This window comes from Tachysurus vachellii, chromosome 1 (assembly GCF_030014155.1).
Source record: "Tachysurus vachellii isolate PV-2020 chromosome 1, HZAU_Pvac_v1, whole genome shotgun sequence".
Taxonomy (NCBI): Eukaryota; Metazoa; Chordata; class Actinopteri; order Siluriformes; family Bagridae; genus Tachysurus; species Tachysurus vachellii.
The window spans coordinates 8755685-8776340 of record NC_083460.1 but is presented as its reverse complement, the minus strand read 5'-3'; the positions used below and the strand labels follow the sequence as shown (position 1 = coordinate 8776340).

Below are 20656 nucleotides of genomic sequence, written 5' to 3'. Positions count from 1 at the left end.
TGCACTCAGTCTGCAATTTGCAGGTCAGATTTTTTCTACTTTCTTAAATGCTACTTCAAGCTGATTTTTTTTTAGACAATGCAACCATACTTTTTCTAAATGCTGCTACATGCTGTTTACTGGTCTGCACTATTTTGATGTACCTCTATTATATCTGCCTTGTAGTTTATTATAGTCTCTTGTCTCTTTCATACATTATTTACACAAGGTTGCACACACCACAGTCCTGGAAGAACATTATTTCATTTCTCTGTGTACTTTATCAGCTATATATGGTCAAAATGACAATAAGAGCCACATGAATAATGTTTGCTTAATTTATTTTCTTTTTTTCAGTTGTCAAATACAAAAGCCTGGTTGCTAAATGCAATAAGTAAATTTAAATAAAACATTGGATTTATTTTATGCAAACTCAAAGGAGGCTTACACTTCACAGGAAGGCCAGCTCAGTCCTGGGGTTTCCTCTGGACACTCTACAGGAGGTGGGAGAAAGGAGGATGGTAGCAAAACTATCATCATTGCTGGAGAATGACTCTCACCAGGGCGCATGGTGGCTTAGTGGTTAGCACGTTTGCCTCACACCTCCAGGGTTGGGGGTTTGATTCCCGCCTCCGCCTTGTGTGTGTGGAGTTTGCATGTTCTCCCCGTGCCTCGGGGGTTTCCTCCGGGTACTCCGGTTTCCTCCCCTGGTCCAAAGACATGCATGGTAGGTTGATTGGCATCTCTGGAAAATTGTCCGTAGTGTGTGATTGCGTGAGAGAATGAGTGTGTGTGTGTGCCCTGCATCCAGGATGTATCCTGCCTTGATGCCCGATGACACCTGAGATAGGCACAGGCTCCCCGTTACCCGAGGTAGTTCGGATAAGCGGTAGAAAAGTGAGAGTGAGTGAGTGACTCACCCCCTGTATGAAATGGTTTCATCTCTGAGCAGCTCCTTCAAGTGACAGACTGTTACATCCTAAGTGTCTGAAGGAGCGATACAGAAGGTCTTTTCTCCCTTCTGCTATTAGACTTTACATTGAAAGCTGCTCCCAGTGAACCAGTCACCATAATTACACATTGGCTTACTGTTTAACTGCAATGAAAACAAAGTATTCAAACAACACATGCAATAACAGAAATTTTGAAAAATGTGCAATATTACCTGTGTGCAATATGTCTGTTAGTGTAACTACTTACTCATGGTCTCTTTTTTCTTCTTTGTGTTTATACACTGTGTTATGTATATACTCTATATTATTTTATGTCTCTATTCTTTTTATATATTTGCATTTCTTTCTATTTGCTGCTGTAGCAGAGAAATTTCCCCATTGTGGGACGAATAAAGGTATATCTTAACTTATCTTAAAGCTGAGCCCACATGTAGAAAACTCAACCACAACCTTCCTTTTACACCAGAGATACATGGTGCTAATAACATGTTGGGCATAAAATAGCAATGTTTTCAATTTGTACTTGAAAAAGCAACTGTTATACAGTTGGTTGTGGATACATAGGATATTTTTCAAACATGATTTTAACCACTCTCACGTCACTAAATGCTTTTCTGTAGATGTTGCAGAACAATATTCTTAAAGTTTGGCGTTTTATAAATTCTTAAAAGACATATGGAAAAATATAAATATGTAAATATAATTGCAATTTGGTTGTAGAACAGTATGACTGCTATAAATAAAGTGCAGATGTGCCAATGTGTGCAAATGTAGTTCAATATTTGCTCTACAAACAAATCTGGTAGAAATAGTGCATGTTGTGCAGATAAATCCAGGTTCTAAGCATTGTCCTGTTTGAAAGACCAGAAGCATCTTCTTTAGAATGTCAAAACAACCCACAGCTTTAGGTAGAAGCAATATCAAAAACCAGAGAGACGATCAATTAAACAAATGCTCATTAATGTCAGGTAAAGAACAAAGAGCATATACTGCACAATGCCTGTGAATGAGCTACTTTTAATGGGGAATTAAGTGAGTGAATGTGCAACTGTGAACATGTGAGGGTGATCAGTAAGCTGGTGACTGTGAATGAGGAAGTGATGGTGCATTCTGAGAAGCCAGTGAGAAGTTCAGTTCAGCCAAATTGCAATAAATCTTGGGTTTTGAAGTGCAAACTCTGTGACAGTGTCACAGGGATTTCCCAACTTTATAGGTTTAACAGAATAAACAAGAATAAGCAAGCTGACACTGTAGAACACTGGTTTTCCTTCCACTTAAAATGCAAGTTCATTAAACATTTATGTAACATTGCCAATTTATACTTGAAAAATAAAGGCTAATAAATAGTAATAGTAATACACCTTTTTCCACTGGACGTGCGGAATAGCTTACACAAATTTACGAAGCTATTTTTATATTAATGAAGCTATATATTTTGCAAAGAATTCAAAAGTATTACAATGTGTTTATCAACATCTTAATAATCCCAGTATATCCATACAACTAAATAAATATACTGTAAATTCCTGAATAAATCCAGTTCATCTAAATAAAAATATACATCAGCAATTGTATTTTATTTCTCAGCATACATAATGTAATCAATACAAATATATTTATAATTACTGCTGCACAGGTCTAATAAAATAATGGGCACGCTTCATACAGATGTCCTTTCATTGTTTATTTTTGTTTCTCTCTTTCTTTTTAGCAGAAACCTACAAGAAAATAAAGACAAAAAATGTTCAAATAAACATTTCTCAGTGTCTCCACAATGCCACAGTCCCTCTATCATCTCAGTGAGAAAATGTGACCTGCTCTGCCTCAATAGCAAATTTTACTTAAAGAGCCCCTTACTTACAGAGAACATTAAACATTTCAGAGTGTACACGTCACAGATAAGCTCCTAATTATAACATACATTACTTAAACAATACATGAACTTAAATTGAAATACATTTTCAATGCAAATCTACATCACAGTGAAACCAACTGTCCTGACAGTTATATGTTTGCTACAGAATTTATATCGATCACATTAGAATAAAATATTATTCTATTAAAATTCTTATTGCAATTCTTTTGGATACTGATCAGCCTAATTACACTGCTTCTGATGAGAGCATCCTTCTTTGTGGTTTATTATCTGATATCTTCCAACTCTGCCTTGACAATGCAAATGTTAATAGCAAATACCGGATTAAGTTAAATAGTTATTTGTTTAGTTAATGCTAAAATAAACAGGGATTAGGGATGATTCTTATTTAAACAAACTTAAACACCAGTTGCCTGCACTTGTGCATGCCAACTCAGCATTAAATGATAGATTTTGTCCATGAGTTCACATAGTTGTTTTGCCTTTCCTGCTTACACACTTACCTCAAGAGGCATGTATGCCAAGGTGCCACCACAAAAAAAATATTTAATCTCTGCATTGCACACAACCTGAACAGTAATTGAATGAAATCCTTTCCTGTTTACAAAAAGATTATTAGTTGGTGCCTGGATGCACACATTGACTACCTTTGATACAGCCAAAAAAAAGTCTTTCCTTGATTTGTGTGGTATTCTCCAGAGTGGGAAGAAAAACATTTTGGTGAGCCTGTTCTTGAAGGGGCAGCTGTTGTAATTCTGCTTACATTCACAATATCATTGACTGTATTTGGGAATGATCAACTTATATAAAATTAAAAAGAATTTAGTACCTGCAGTGCTAGGGATACCGTTCCCTTCCTATCATTTACATGTTCCAGCTGCAATCAATCCTCAATCCTGCTTAATCAAAAGCTTTTAAAAAAGTTTTTTTTTATTTTTACCTTGTATTAAGATTTTGACTCAGATGTAGCACTACGTTTGGTGTAAAAATTATTAAATCTAAATTGGATATGAGGAGCATTTTATATCCAGCTTAGTCTTAAAATTGGTTGTATGTCCAACTAATACAACCAGGACATTGAATCTAAGCGTAGCTTAACTAGCGTTTAATGCCTTATTCAATACAATTTAGTTAAGTATTGAGCAGTTGCTTTTTAGTGTGGCAAGGCAGAACCTAATGATATTGTCGACCTTTGAATTTGGACTTATTAGGAAAGACTGAGAATAAAAAAGGAGGATATATCATCAGGTTCAACAGAACAGATATTCATTCATTCACTCATTTTCTACCGCTTATCCGAACTACCTCGGGTCACGGGGAGCCTGTGCCTATCTCAGGCGTCATTGGGCATCAAGGCAGGATACACCCTGGACGGAGTGCCAACCCATCGCAGGGCACACACACACACACACTCTCATTCACTCATGCAATCACACACTAGGGACAATTTTCCAGAGATGCCAATCAACCTACCATGCATGTCTTTGGACCGGGGGAGGAAACCGGAGTACCCGGAGGAAACCCCCGAGGCACGGGGAGAACATGCAAACTCCACACACACAAGGTGGAGGCGGGAATCGAACCTCGACCCTGGAGGTGTGAGGCGAACGTGCTAACCACTAAGCCTCCGTGCCCCCCCAGAATATATATATATATATATATATATATATATATATATATATATATATATATATATATATATATATATAGACATTGACATCAATAACAGGCCTGTCGCTCTGACATCTGTTGTCATGAAGACCTTTGAACAGCTGGTATTGGCCCACCTAAAGTCTGTCACAGAACAGATGCTGGATCCCCTACAGTTTGCCTACCGTGCAAACAGATCAGTGGATGACGCAGTCAACATTGGACTGCACTACATTCTGCAACACCTAGACTGCCCAGGGACATAGGCCCGGATTCTGTTTGTTGATGTTAGTTCGGCTTTTAATACGATAATTCCGTAAATTCTCCTCTCCAAACTCCTAAGGCTCACTATACCCCCTTCCATCTGTCAGTGGTCAAGTTTCTGGGCACTACCATTTCCCAAGACCTGAAATGGGAGTGCAACATAAACTCTATCATCAAAAAGGCCCAGCAGAGGATGTACTTTCTACGTCAATTAAGGAAGTATGGTCTGCCACAGGAGCTGTTGGTGCTGTTCTACACTGCAGTCATAGAATCTGTCCTGTGCACATCACCATCTGGTTTGGTGCAGCAACAAAACAGGACAGAAACAGACTGCAACGCACGGTTAGAACAGCAGAAAAAATAATTGCTGACCCCCTGCCCACTCTCCAGGACTTGTACGACACAAGAACCAGAAACCGGGCAGGAAAAATCACTATTGACCCTTCGCACCCTGGACATAACCTCTTTCAGCTCCTCCCTTCTGGCAGGCGCTACAGAACTTCCAGACACAGGAACAGTTTCTTTCCCCAGGCAATCACCCTGATCAACAACTCACCATAATTATATTCACTGCTTCTTATCATAAGTACTGCATTATCAGGACTGTCAGTCATCAAATCATCTGTATATTACACACTATTGCTGCTGTATATTGCACAAAAAGCATAATATTGCACAATATTGTTATTTGCACTCCCACACTTTATGTACATAACTGATCGTTCATATTCTATACTCATATTTTATATATTTTATTCATTCTATATTCATATTTTATACTCATCCTGACTAAATTATATCTCATCATCTGCATTGTTTTCTTGTATAGTATAATGTTATTTATGTCTGTACCTTTGAGAGTCACAAACTGCTGGAACCAAATTCCTTGTGTGTGTCAACACACTTGGCCAATAAATCTGATTCTGATTCTGATTCTGATTCTTTAAAATCTACCAGTTGTCACCAGTGCTAAAATATACAAAAGTTAAAATGATTCAAGAAAAAGAACCAGCAGGCTTGGTGTGGGTTAAATCTTTTAGAACCTTTCAAAAAATTCATGTGGTTAGTTAATACTAAAAAAGTTAAATGAAACTCAAAATGCGTAGAATTCATTCAGTTTGGGACTCCTCTTAAACCCAGACTATTTTACAAAAGACTACAACAGTGTCACATCCAACACATACTATTTTAATCAATATCTCCTTTACACTGGACTCTGGCATTGTGTTGATTCATTTCACAGCATGCCCAAGCCTGGTTTCATTCTTTATTTAAAATACTCTGTGGAAAGTCTTAATCATAAAGTAGGAAGTATAACTTAAAATAGACACCACAAATGGGAATTACATTAACATAATTTTTAAAACTACTACATAGTTCTGTACATGGCATAATGAAACACAGATTAATTTCCATAAAGTTCTATAAATAGTATTTGTATTTGGACTTGTATATATCAGTTGTCATTAGTTTTTTTTATCTAAAATTATTACTTTATTGCTTTATAAAAGGGTTCTTAAAAAGAACAATTTGTTTAAAAAAAAAAAAGGAACAAAAAAAAGAATGTTTTAAAAAAGAATGTAAAAAGATTTTATACTAAAAATCCACTTTCTACCCATATTATTGAATGCCCCAGAATATAAAAATTAAAAAAAAAAAATTATGGATATAGTTATCCCATTTTTCCTTTTCAACTGGCTCACAAGACAAAGGTTCATGTATTCACAAATTAAAATTCAACTAAATAAAACTGACAAATGAAACAAATATAACAGCCACCAGACATCTTTACACTTGTGCAACTTTCACACTTGACTTACTCAGACAAGTGGCAATAAAGTAAAAGTATATGAAGTTTCCTTAGTGAGCTGCTGGGCCATAATGTGGCTACAGGAGGAAGTACCATTTCTGCTCTGAAAAATAAGTTACTGTACAAGATGGGAACAGCAATACAGCTTGTCTTCTTTCTCTACATTTTGGTCCCCTTAACCGGTAAACTAATCTTCTAAAATCTTTCTAAATTAATACAACAAAGTGTTTGCTATATTATAACCTACAGTTTAGATAACAGACAGTATTCAAAAAAGAATGTTACCCTTTAGGATATAGTGTAGTGTTAGTACTACTGTAACTCTGAAAGTGCTTAAACTTTCTAAATTATCTGAAGCCAATGATGATAGTCACTAATTTATAAATTAGTTGCTGTGATCAAATATTACACACCAAATTACACAAAGTATGAACCTGCTATTTTCAGACAAAGTGACACGTTAATGGATTATGACAGTCTATAAATAGTTCTTACTTTCTAAATCTGATTTCTGAGACTGAACTTGTAATTTCAGAAGGCAGCTGTAAGCTAAATATACATTTAAGATTTTATAAGATTTTATATTTTGAGAAAGTGTAAAATCTGATTGTTTCTTTATTTTTTCTTTGAAAAGAGTCTTTTTCCAGTTACTCTCAGGTTCTTTCCATAGAATTGTTCCGCATGCACTTTGTTTCACAATTCATGTTTGGGCGTAGGTTGTTTCTGTTTAGAGCAGGAGGGCAAATATTCCTTGTATATTTTATAATTTAATAATAGTTTGGCATATATCTAATACTGCAGAGCTTTATAACTGAAATGTATACTATATTAATAATGTATACTATATAAAAAGGCATATAAATTCTTATCTGAGTATTAACCAAAGATTAATTAATCAAAGCAATGGGCTTATTTAAGAAATATAAAATAATCATAATATTTAGAATTGCTTTTATTATATTATTATTTTATAATTTATTATCTGTATTTATTAACATTTTTGAATGTAGGTAATTTTTTTTTGTTTGATTTTGTTTTTTTTAATTTGGCCAAATGAAAAAAAATCTGTCAAATTTGTACCTACTTTTTTTTTATTTATTTTGATCTGAAATTCTTTAATTTAAAAATAATTTTAAAGCTCAGGGTTTTTTATATAAAAACTGTAAAAACCATGTTCTGGTATCACCCAATGCACAAAGTTTCAATATACTGTACTTAAAATATACAATATCCTGCAGTTATTAATGAAGTAATAGTGGTATCATCCATATTTACATTTACAGCATTTGGCTGACACACCTATCCTATCTCCTAACCCTTACATTTTATTTCATTTATACAACTAAGTGTTAAGGGCCTGGCTGATGGGCCCAGCAGCGAGAGCTTGCTGGATCTGGGATTTGAATTCATAACCTTTCAATCGGCAGTTTAACAGCTTAAACACTAAGCTACCATGTTCCATTTAATACAGTGATCCCTCGTTTATCGCGGTTAATGGGGATCAGAACCCCTCGCGATAGGTGAAAATCCGCGAAGTAAGAGTGGATTATGGTGTTCTACACTCGCCAATGACAGTAGTATCTTGAGACTTTTTGGATGTAGCGCACTGTCGATTCATTCACTCCATAATGGCGTGCCACCGTGGCATACCTTCTGCCCTGTTTTAACATATCTAAAAGTTTGACCTTTTCAATTATGGTCATAATCTTCCTCTTCCTCTTGGGCTCACACGGCGCTTAGGAGGCATTGCAAGGGTTTAACAAAAACAAAATACGCGAGACACAGTTGACAGCGTGAACGAGAGTGGCGAGATACAGTACAACAAGGGAAGAAGCTGGAAGAGGATGTGATGAATTGCAGCCAATCAGCTCAGATCTCGCGCCGGGAGCCAATCACTTTTGTCTGTAATATTAATTGGCCAATTCGCACGGGACAAGACATCTCAGTAAAACTAGCAGAAGTGAGAGGGGTAACTCGCTTTACGCACCACAGTAACCTCCTTGTCGTCATGTGCTATGCCGTTGCTTCCTGTTATCACGTGCGCAAACAGACAACATGGCACCTCCATGCTTGCAAAATGCATGGTATTTCATATTTTATCCATAAATCCATAATTTAATGGTATAAAAGAAAATATACCATTTACCTTTGTACATTTACACTTGTTTCATCCACACACGTTAGTGGAAAAAACAGCTGTAAGCAGTTGTTGTAATCACCAGACTGCAAGAGGTGATTTCTCATAGGTCTACATACTGTAATACATCTCCTGGTGCATACAGGTTTTATGGGACTTTTTCACAAGACTAATGGCTAATCAAATTTAACTAATACTTCTTCAAATGAATTAAACTTCATTTTGGTTATTTAACATCTAAAACCACTTTAAAACTGATTTGAAAGTGAACCTGAAAGGATGCTACCTTTTTTGAATGTAAATGAAAATAAATATATTGGGAATGAGCAGGTGGTATAACAAATTTGTAAATAAAAGTAAGGCTTAAGTGAAACAGCCTCATATACCAGCCCAATCTAGGCTCAGTGCATTCCATTAGTGAAGCTTAGGTGCAAAATGCTGCATTTGAGGCAAACGTCTAAAACCACAAAATAAACAGCTTGAGGTTGTCTTCTCACCTACCAGTTTCTTCCTTTTTCAGAGCAACGTCCAATCAACATGACTCTACAACCCTATAAAAGTAATTAGCATACAGTTTCTTGCACTAGTGAATTTTAATTGTGTCGTGAAAAATAAAACATCTCCATGTCAGTTAGAAGGCACTCTGCTATTACTACAGACTGCAAAAATATATGCTTACATCATGAGAAAAAATGAACGATATGCAGTTTTGTTTTCAATTTGAAATTCTGCATATCAAGTTTCAAAGCTTTAGCAGAAATAATTACAACCCCAAATCAGAAAAGGTTGGGACAGTATGGACAACACAAATAAAAAAATAAAGTAGTGAGTTCTAAATTTACTTTGACTTGTATTTCATTGCAGACAATACAACAGCACATTATTTAATGTGTTCCTCATGATTTTATTGTTTTTATTTTTGTTTTGTTTTGTTTTGTTTTTTTTTTCCAAATGAAAAAAAATTCCTATTTTGGTTCCTATTCCTATTTTTCAGATCATTCTGAAATTGGTTCTGAAATACAAAAACAAAATAAACATTTTATTTTAACATTTTTTTTAGTTTATAACAGTATTGGCTTAAGATAATTTTACATACACGCAAATCACATGATTAAATCTATAACACTGACCATACGAAATAGTTTTGAGATGAGCTTGTTGATAATGCTACCCACTATTGTTCATAAATAACTTATTGCTCACGAAAAGTTGTACTGCAATTTTTAGTCCAAAATTTTGCATGAATGTTATTATTATTGTAACATAAAATAAATCTATAATACAAGTTATAAGAGTATAATGAAATAGTATATCTTTGCTCTTTTCTTACAGTGTGTGATGAAGTTTTTAAGCTGGTTAACAGTTCTGTACAACTGGACATACCAGAACATTTGGATAAGTCCTTCGATCTTTTCTGGACATTTAACAAAGACATTAACATTGTGAGATATATTGAAAATTCCCCAACTAAAGTATTTGACAGATATAAAGACAGGGTGGAGTTCAATGAGAAAACCTACAGTCTGACACTGAAGAACCTACAGAAGAGTGATAGTGGAATCTATGAAGCAAAAGAATTTGGGGACCGCAGTGTAACTGTCGCGACGTACCAATTAAAGGTGTTGGGTAAGTCTTACAGCCAAAATCCAGTGTGTGTGTGTGTGTGTGTGTGTGTGTGTGTGTGTGTGTGTGTGTGTGTGTGTGCATTGATTAGCAGTACAGTAATGCATGTGTGTGTATCTCAGATCCAGTGGAGAAACCAGTACTTACTGCTTCTCTCCAAAGTAATGACACCTGCAATGTGACTCTCACCTGTGAAGCTCAGAATCTCTCAGTAACCTCTCACTGCTACAACGAAAGCTGTGATATGACAGAAAAGAAAACATCTGGAGACACGTTTCATTTCCTCTCACTGTATGTTAATAAAAGTTTTATCATTTGCAATCACAGCAACCCAGTGAGCTGGAAAAATGACACTATGGAGATAAAACATGTGAAACAACTCTGCCCTCCTGAAGGTGTGAGCATGCACACATATACACCATGCAACATACTGTATACCATGTTTTCTTTATTTGCACATATACATGTGAATGATATTCTTATTGGTTGATGTTATATGTAAATTATATTAAATTATATTCTTATTGGATGATATTTAATTTCAGTTGTAATTTAATCTTTTTCTCTAGAAATTAAACCAAAGGAGACTTCAGGTCAAATGAAAAAAATATTAATAAATTGTGCAGTCATCTTCCTTGTCATCTTCCTTGTCATCATCATCATCTCTGTATTTCGCTGGCTGAAGAAAAGTAGGAATTTTTTATACCTTTTTTCCATATCATTATTGAAATTAATGTGGATGTATAGTGGGTAACACTTGAGTCAAATGGTACATTTTTGAACACTTTATTATCCAATAATTGTCAGTTATATTGTCATTGATCTGTCATTGTCATTGACCCTGAAAGTACGAATCATGGTTTAAAGTCGTATTATATATATATATATATATATATATATATATATAACTTAAAGATAAGAGTCAGATGTAGAGCCATTAGCTTTTGGAAAAGTAGAAAACTATTCAGGAAAGAGGACATTGCACATTGTTGTTGTTTTTTATCACAAGGCCATGTGATTTTTCTATTTATTTATTTTTTTTTTTTAGAGCGAGAGAGAGATATTTTCTGTATATTGTAATTACTTTTTATGTAAGGAAGGATTAATACAAGAATAATACATTGGATTTGTGTAGAAAAGATGTGCTTACCACTTGATCTTTTTTCCCCTGATAACTAAAGTTTATTTTTCCACTTATAATTATTCTACATTTACATAGAATATAAATTCCTTTATATTCCTTACATATTCACTATATCTATGGTGTCAAGATAAATTAAACCCTTTCATGTTTAGCACATTATGTATAGAAATTGTACATCCTAGCTATTTTTATATCTTTTTTTATATCCAAAAATAAGTTGTGATGCTTTGCACATGAAAATAGTTCAGCTCCAAAAGCGTCATGCTTTCTCCAGTGAATTTAATTGCTACTGCAAGCTGATAATTATTAATGCTTTGAAAAATATCTGCACAAGAGTCGTGAAACAGACACACAAAGGCTTACACATTTTCATTATTTTGTTTATTATTTTTTATGTTTTTATCTAGGCAAGAATTTCATTAAATGGAAACATAAATGACATTTAAATTTCAATGACAGTTATTATTAGGTCTTTATTATTCTTTTATTTTAATCTAAATAATGAATTCATATGTTCTTTTTGTAGAAGCTATTTGTCAAAACAGGAAGACTGATGCGGTGCCAGGTAATGCAGCTTTAATAAAGTATTAGGAGACAGTCCAGAACATACATTAACATTAACATTAACATTACAGAACCAGGCACAGGTCAGGAGACTGGCAAACAGAATAAAATAGGCTAGGCAGGAACACAGGTATCTAGGGTTAGGAACTAGTTAAAATATTGTTTACACAATAACAGAGGCTTGCTATAGTCAGAAACACAAGGTAAGTTCAGCATATGTTGGTGTGTGTATGAAAGTCTTGTAAAGGGGGGGGTGAATGGGGTGTGTATGATTGGAAACTAGGTGAGATTTTCCAGACATCTGGTGATTATGAGCCAAGGCAGTGAGTGTGGGTTCTGGAAAGTAGACTCTGGTGTTTCTAGTCCATGGTGCATGTTGGTAGTTGGAGTTGACCTATAATTCATCAAAACGAGTACAGTTCATGTATAACACAAGCTGCCACTGTTGGGCCCTTGAGCAAGGCCCTTAACCCCCCCTGCTCCAGGGGCGCTGTATAATAGCGGCTCCTGTGCACCCTAATCTGTTGGGATATGGGAAGAAAAGAATTCCACTGTGCTGTAATGTATATGTGGTGATAATAAAGACTTCCATGCCCCAATTTATTCATATTAGTTTAATATGATTTTATTTTTAATGGTTTTAATGCAAATGATTTTGCAATATTATGTACAAACAGAAGTATCAATGATTAAAGTATCAATGATTAAAGCAGATTATTTTACTACACCTTTAATTATTGTCAGTAACTACTATACAGCGTGAGTATATTGTTTGTTACCAAGTCAAAAAGAAAACAACAAAAGCTGCAAAAAGAAAAGTGCATTTGAGTAATTCAGGTAATTATCTTGTGGCAATTTCCACATTTTATATTACATAGAAGGGGGGCACGGTGGCTTAGTGGTTAGCATGTTCGCCTCACACCACCAGGGTTGGGGTTCGATTCCCACCTCCACCTTGTGTGTGTGGAGTTTGCATGTTCTCCCCGTGCCTCGGGGGTTTCCTCCGGGTACTCCGGTTTCCTCCCCCGGTCCAAAGACATGCATGGTAGGTTGATTGGCATCTCTGGAAAAATTGTCCCTAGTGCGTGAGTGCGTGAGTGAATGAGAGTGTGTGTGTGCCCTGCGATGGGTTGGCACTCCGTCCAGGGTGTATCCTGCTTTGATGCCCGATGACGCCTGAGATAGGCACAGGCTCCTTGTGACCCGAGGTAGTTCGGATAAGCGGTAGAAAATGAGTGAGTGAGAGATATTACGTAGAAATCAACAACTTTTAGCTAGTTAATTATTAATTCCCATTACATAAAGTCCCATAATTCTGGAAGTGTTTAAGTATATAGTGGGGTGCTTTGTGGTTTGTGATTGAGTCTTGCAAACATCAATTAAAGGTGGGGTGTATGATGTTTGAGAAATGCTTCAGAAAACTGAGTCGGGCCGACTAACAAAACAAACGTGTAGCCAATGAGCAGAAAGGGGTGTGTCTTCTCAATATGCGGCGAAGAGAGTGCTCAGTGTGCATGTCTGACATTAGCAGAAAGTGATTGAAACATTGACATGGCAGATACCTGTCGTTACCTCTGCCTCGTGTTCTATGTGTTGAACGTCGTCTTCCGCGTGAAACGGAGCTAAACCTTTCACAGTACAACACACAATACTACAAAAACACATTTGTACTACCATAGTATTACTCATTGAGCTTATTTATTGATAAAAATTTCCCCAGCAGGTTCCGCCATAATAGTTGCCTGGGTTATGTATGTACTGTACGTGTGGGGCGGAGCTATCAAAACAGGGATGACACCCATTTGGGTTAGGGGCGTGCTTGTTTTGGTGATTTCAAATCACCAACATTCAGTCAATATTGGCTTTCAAACATCGTGCACCCACCTTTAATATTAAATATCATACCAATTCCTTTTCTTTTCTATTTCAGTAAATGAGTAACACAATAAATTGACATGACAGTATAGTTGTTAGTATTATAAATCTAATGTGTACTGAATTTAAGTCTGGTATTTAGAGATAGAATCTTTGTGCAGTTTCTGAGGGATTAGTCTGATATTTATATTTTAATTGTGTCTGATATTTTATTTTGAATGCAATTTATAAATATAAATTATTTCATTTCTAAACCTGCTAGATTCTGTCAACACAATCTATGAAGAAGTTGATGCTAAAAACAAGGTGACATTTTGATAGTAATCTCATTTACATATCAATTACAAATTACTGAGGGGAAAACAATATATGGTGTGTATAACAGTTTGGTTAAACCATGTCTACAGGGGGGGAAAAAAGCAGAGTCAGTTGAGATGTCAGAGAACCATGCAACTCCTTCTACTGTGTACTATACTGTCGGGATGCCAGTCCCCACTTGTAGTAATGATGAGAGCACTGTAAGTGTTATATATAATGTTATATTACTATTGTATAAAATATAAATATGCATTTATACAATGTTATTTATGTAGATACCATACCTTCCTTATGCATAATAATTCCTTATGCACAAATATTGTAAAAAGTAGAATGTCCTTTTTTTTACTATTTTTTGAAATCCATCATTTCAGTTAGTTGCTCAAAGGCAAAAGCTTTGAGACTTCAGATCACACTGAACTTTTAAAATGCTTCTGTGGCATGGATTCTCCTGTCTAAATCAGTCCCTCTGGTAGCTTTACATGGTCATGCATTCATTCTTGTGAGATTTTGTTCACAAACAATGTATTCTACATTTGATTCTTTACAGTATTCAGGTTTAATTCTACTCACTTTTTTATTTGCAATCAGTAACCTAGCCAGTCTGCTCTTGAAGAAAAGATCTGTGTACATTTTTAGGGAGAATTTAATCGTAATTGAGTTGATTTTTTTTTTGACAGCAGAAATATTGTTGACACCAGAAATAGTTTATTCTAGACTAGAACAAAGAACATGCCCCACTGTAGTTCTAGAAATATTCAAGCTTGCCATTATCGTTTCTATAGATAGTAGATATATATATAGTATAGATAGATCATTTCATAGGACTGATGCAGCGTTCACTTTTATTTGTTGCAGTGTTCACTTATATTGGTTATTTTAATTATTATTATCAGGATTATTATTATTAATAATTATTTTGCTACTTTTTGTTATTCGTGCACTTTTTGGAAGAAGCTTCAATAATCCTGTTTATCTTGTTTTTATCATACATTTTTTTTTTTATAGATTTTACAAATATGTTTTATCCAGAAAGCACAGCTATTTCATTGCTTACACCAGACTTTTGTAAAGAGGGCAATTTATTTCCTATTTCTGTTCCACAGAGACTTCCTCGTTCTCTTCGCCTATACTTTTTATTTACCTCTCTATTAACCAGTGTTTGGTTAAGAAAAGTCATATTAGTATCCCAATATGACTTTTATTTACCTCTCTTTTAACCAATGTTTGGTTAATAAAAAAATCATAAAAGTCATATTAGTATCCCGATTTTATACTTTAGTGCATCAACTTCTTTTATAGATTTGTTTTGTAGTTTGTGAAACCCTGGGATCATTCTTATTTTTGTGTTAAAGAGGGCTAATTGCTATTATATAGTGTGCCATTCAACAGGAGATCATGTTAAATTACTATCTGTACTAATGTGGCTAATAGGAGTAGTAGAAACAGAAAAAAGTTATTCATAATATTTTCTATTGATGGATATGAATAGATAAATAAACAGTTTAAATATGAAGACCAAATAAGTGCCTAGAATATATCTAGCTTAAACAATGTCTCTGTCGATCTGTTTAATTAAATATATTTTAACTAGAATAACGCAGAACATTACTAACTTTAAGGTTTGTGCCCTATACAATACATGTATTTGCTCCAGTTTATCAACTGCATTGTGACTTCATTATTACAAAATCTTAATTAAGGAAATCACAATATTATTATTATGCATAAGAATAAGATTATTAATTGCCAAGTGTGTTGTAACCAGTCTATATTTATATGTATGTATATGTCTGTCTTATATATTTGTTTATTTTTATTATGTGCCATATTTGAATGTTCAAATTTTATTTTCTTTCTTCCTTTCTTTAGGGAATGGACATCAAGAAAGTGAACCCCAGTGACAGCGAATTCTATGAAACTCATCAAGTATGCTTAACAGAATCTTTCTGATTTCCTGAGTTACTGTAATTAGAGTCTGTGATATAGTTTGAAGTTTCTTAAGTTTTGAAAATGTAATTATGGCTTGTTTGTTTTTATATATGTATATTTTTGTACCTAGAATGAAGGAGGACAATGGAACGCTGATTCAGCGGACTTACCACAAACCATTTATTCTACAGTGAACAAGGCTGGTAAAACCTGTGTGAAGCATGAACATGTCTTTATGTTCCATTAAACATTTTCCATACAGAATGTGAAATACCTCAAGGATTGAGGTGATTATGTATGTAGAGGCATAAATGCCACAAATGTCTGTGGCATAAGACCAGAATGCCTTAAAAAGGTCTCGTTATTTTGTAATATTCTTTTTTTTATTCATAATTTTTGTTGATTATTGTTTAGTTTTAAATATTGTTGATTATTGTAAGTATGATTGTTAGAGGGGGGAAAATGGTAGGCCTTCAGTAATGTAACAATTTACCAGGACTTGTTGATGATCTATCTCCGGAAGTGTATGATCAGTTTATTGTTTTTGTTTTGTTTTTAATTGTCTTGAATTGATAGAGAGCTATATTAGCTATATATAGCTATATTTTTGTAAATATTTTGTATAGTTTTAAATCTGTCTGTCTGTCTGTCTGTCTGTCTTTTTTAATATTTTAAAATGCCATGGCTGCAAAATGCCAAAGTCAGCTTAAATGACATGTTCATACAGTAAATAAAAAAAACAAAATTCAAATGTATCTTATGTCTTTGCAGTATACATTACAATCACCAAGCTGATTTTGTTCTAAAAGAATCCACCACACCACACACCCAACTCCATTTTCATTCTTTTTTATCTCCTACATGTGTCCCTGCTTCATCAGAATAACACCCAACATGCAACATTTATTATATTCTTTTTCACAGACTTTCTCAAGCTGCATATACAGCACAGGATCCTCTGAATAAATGCCTCAACAGAATGAGATATTCACAGTTTTTTTTTTCATTCGTGTTTTGTTCTGAGGATTTGGCAGCAGGATTATTTCATTAAATTAGCAGAACTTGCAGGGGACACTGGTTGAAGGCAGGGAAATAATCTAGTAGAGCATTTTAGCATAGTAATTAATAGCAGAGAGATGTGTGCCAGTGCAGTTTTTAGAGCTAGCTCAAATGGCCTCCCACATAAATGCCATTAATAGTCCTTAACTTGTAACTTATTGCTGTCATTTGCATCCATTTTTTACTGTAGCGATTATCTTACGTTGTTAAAAGCCGCTGAGAGGCTGAAGCAGGAACTCAATGCATTTGCGACGCATGTTGAAGAGCAGAGCAACATTTATGGGGTAATGAGAAAGCAAAATGAAATAACAACGCTCTTGTTAAAACAGCAATGTTTGTCATCTTTACCCAAAAGAGATATGAAAGTGTTTGATGGTGACCCTTTCTAGTATCATGCATTCATGAGAGCTCGTGACATTAATTCAACTCTTTCATGTCCCTTTCATTCCAGCCCCTAATTATTCTCTAGTAATAATTACATATCCATAAATTAGACATGAAATCAATCAACAATAATGCATTTACATCATATAATGTCCATTTCTTCTTTCAAAAGAGGAAAAATCCTGAAAAGGTCAGGCAAAAAAATTGTTCATATTTTGAAAGAAAGTCATCAAAAGTCAAAAAATTTCAAGCAACAAAATTATCCATCTTCTGCTTCTTGTAAAAGACAGACCTTAGTTATTGGCCTTTCCAGACAGTTGTTTTTAGTTTTAACTTGCACATGACGCACAAATCTTCTTCTATCTGGCAATGTTTGAATTATGCGTCCAATAAGCCAGGAGTTTCGAGGTGCTGTATTATCCACTATGAGCACTATGTCTCCTGGTTTAAAGTTGCGTTTAACTCTTGACCATTTCTGACGTTCTTGAAGCTGCGGTAAGTACTCCAGAACCCATCTCTTCCAGAACAAGTCTGACATGTACTGGACCTGTCTCCAACGTTTACGAGCATAAACATCTTCCCTTTTGAATTCACCTGGTGGTAACGATGGTAAAGTTCTTAAAATCAACAGGTGATTTGGTGTTAATGCTTCCAGGTCATTTGGATCAGTGGATGCTTTGGTGATTGGACGGCCATTGATAATAGATTCAACTTCGCAAAGAACCGTTTGCAAACTCTCTTCGTCCAAATTCTGCAGCTTAAAAATGGAATTCAAAACTTTCCGTACAGATCGAATTGTCGAATCGAATCGTAATGTGATCCAGTAGGGGGGGTTAAATGACCATTTAATACCTTTCTGAAGGAGGACATCATTAATTTGACACTGATTCCATTCCTGTATGGCAACTTTTAATTCCCGCTCTGCTCCAACAAAGTTCCTTCCATTATCAGATCGGAGTTCTTTGACTTGACCACGTCTTGCAATGAAACGTCGAAGTGCATTTATAAATGAATCTGTGTCCAAGGAGGCTACCACTTCAATATGTATAGCCCGTATGACTAAACAGGTAAAAATTACTCCATATCTTTTCACCACACTTCTACTTTTTACCTCAAAAGGTCCAAAATAATCCACCCCAACACGGGTAAATGGTGGCTCATTTGGAGTGACTCTGTCTGAAGGTAGGTCAGCCATCTGTTGGCATCCTGGAAGTGAATTTAGTCTTCGACATATGACACATTTGGATAGTACACTTCTTATTGCTGTACTTGCACCTGTAATCCAATATTTTTGTAATTTAGACAACATATGATTGCGACCACAATGTCCTACTTCTTCATGTATGTGTCTCAGGAGAATATCAGAAATGTGAAAATTCTTTGCTAGAATGGCTGGATGCTTGGATTCTTCAGGCATTGATGCCCTACTTAATCTGCCACCAACCCTCAGAACATCATTAAGCATAGACAAAGTCCATAAATGTGGCTACCTTTCTTTACAATTTCCCCTCTTTTTAGACAAGCAAGCTCATCAGGAAACATCTTTTCTTTTCTTTGCTGTCTCTAGTTCTTCTGGAATTTTCGAGTTGACCTTTGAAAATCTCCATTTCTTTTTCCAAAGAATTTCCTTGTTGTCCAACAGAATGAGCTGAAGCAAGTCTCAGTTGTTTCCTCTTCTGACTAAGAGATAAGAGCAGTTTCTTAAATCTTAAAATCCGAGCCATTGCCTTTTTCAAACGGAACCAAGAAGAGAAGTGATTAATGAAGTGTGCAAGCTTGTCATCCTCTTCATGAAGCTGCACAGAGTTAATCTCAATACCTTTCTTGACCTCAGGGTCATCCACTTCAAGCTTTTCAAGGTCATTCAGATTAACAGGCCATTCACTTTCAGAATGAAGAAGAAAGGCTGGACCTGATGTCCATGTCCTGTTTTTGAGAAAGACTTTGGCAGTCGATCCTCTAGAAGCAACATCAGCTGGATTGCTTGCTGTATCTACGTATCTCCACTGTGAAGCTTGTGAAACCTTGAGAATTTCTGTCACCCGATTGGCTACAAAGATTTTGAATCGTGAAGTCTCGTTTTTGATGAATTTGAGAACAGAAGCACTGTCTGTCCAAAAAACAGAATCCTGAAGCTGCAGATGTAATTCCTTCTTCCATATAACATCCATACGGCTTGCCATTGTAGCAGCAATGAGCTCCATATGTGGGATGGTAGACTTCATTGGGGCTACTCTTGACTTTCCCATGATAAAAGCACAATGTACTAGAGAATGCATATTGCGTGTTAGCAAATATGTCACAGTTCCATAGCCATCCTTGCTTGCGTCTGATAAATGATGCAACTGTGCAAAGGTGATATCACCAAAGTTTGGAGGTTTTAAACCTCTCGTAGGCTCAAAACTTTCCAGAAGATGAAGTTCTTGAAGCCAGCTTTTCCATTTCTGAACCACTAATTCAGGCACTACATCGTCCCATCCTATGTTTCCTTTGCAGAGGTCTTGCAATATTTTCTTAGCAGACAATAGTACAGGGCTCACAATTCCCAAAGGATCATAGAGAGAGCTAATCATGGACTGTATTCCTCTTCGAGTCATAGGTCTGTCTTTGATTACAATCTTGAACTTGAATGTGTCAGACTGAATGCACCACTGCATACCCAACACTCTCTCAACTAATGGAGATTCCCGATCAACATTCAAGTCTTTTGCTGTCTTTGCTCTTTGATCCTCAGGTATTCATCCACTTTGCCACTTAGCCTGAATCCACCTTTGGCACATATGGATACAAGTGTCATCGCTTGTTCAACAGTTGCAACTGAAACAAGGCAATCATCAACATAAAAAGAATGTAGAATTGTATCCACTGTTTCCTTATTGAACTCTTCCTTATGATCTTCTGCACATTTCCTTAAAGCAAAATTAGCACAGCTAGGAGATGATGTTGCTCCAAATAGGTGCACTAACATCCTAAAATCAGTAGGGTCTTGGCTTAAATCCCCATCAGGCCACCAAAGAAACCTTAACAATTCAGCATCCTGGGGTGGTACCCTTACTTGATGGAACATAGACTCGATATCTGCCATAAT

At 35.5% G+C, this 20656-nt stretch overlaps 1 protein-coding gene across 2 annotated transcripts in view; it reads left to right on the top strand.

Annotated features, from left to right (window-relative positions):
- The first annotated feature begins 6611 nt into the window (after positions 1-6611).
- The window catches only part of LOC132846528 (SLAM family member 9-like), a 57450-nt gene continuing 43405 nt past the window's right edge, over positions 6612-20656 (top strand). Inside the window, exons 1-9 of one of the 2 annotated variants that reach the window (XM_060871290.1) lie at positions 6612-6714; positions 10002-10295; positions 10415-10687; positions 10862-10981; positions 11963-12001; positions 14138-14181; positions 14283-14393; positions 16066-16122; positions 16256-16750. In XM_060871290.1, the coding sequence (XP_060727273.1) occupies positions 6660-6714; positions 10002-10295; positions 10415-10687; positions 10862-10981; positions 11963-12001; positions 14138-14181; positions 14283-14393; positions 16066-16122; positions 16256-16372 (1110 nt within the window). In that variant the 5' untranslated portion in view covers positions 6612-6659 and the 3' untranslated portion in view covers positions 16373-16750. Of the gene's footprint in view, positions 6715-10001; positions 10296-10414; positions 10688-10861; positions 10982-11962; positions 12002-14137; positions 14182-14282; positions 14394-16065; positions 16123-16255; positions 16751-20656 lie in introns of those variants that run through there. The other variant, XM_060871291.1, reaches the window with a different exon arrangement.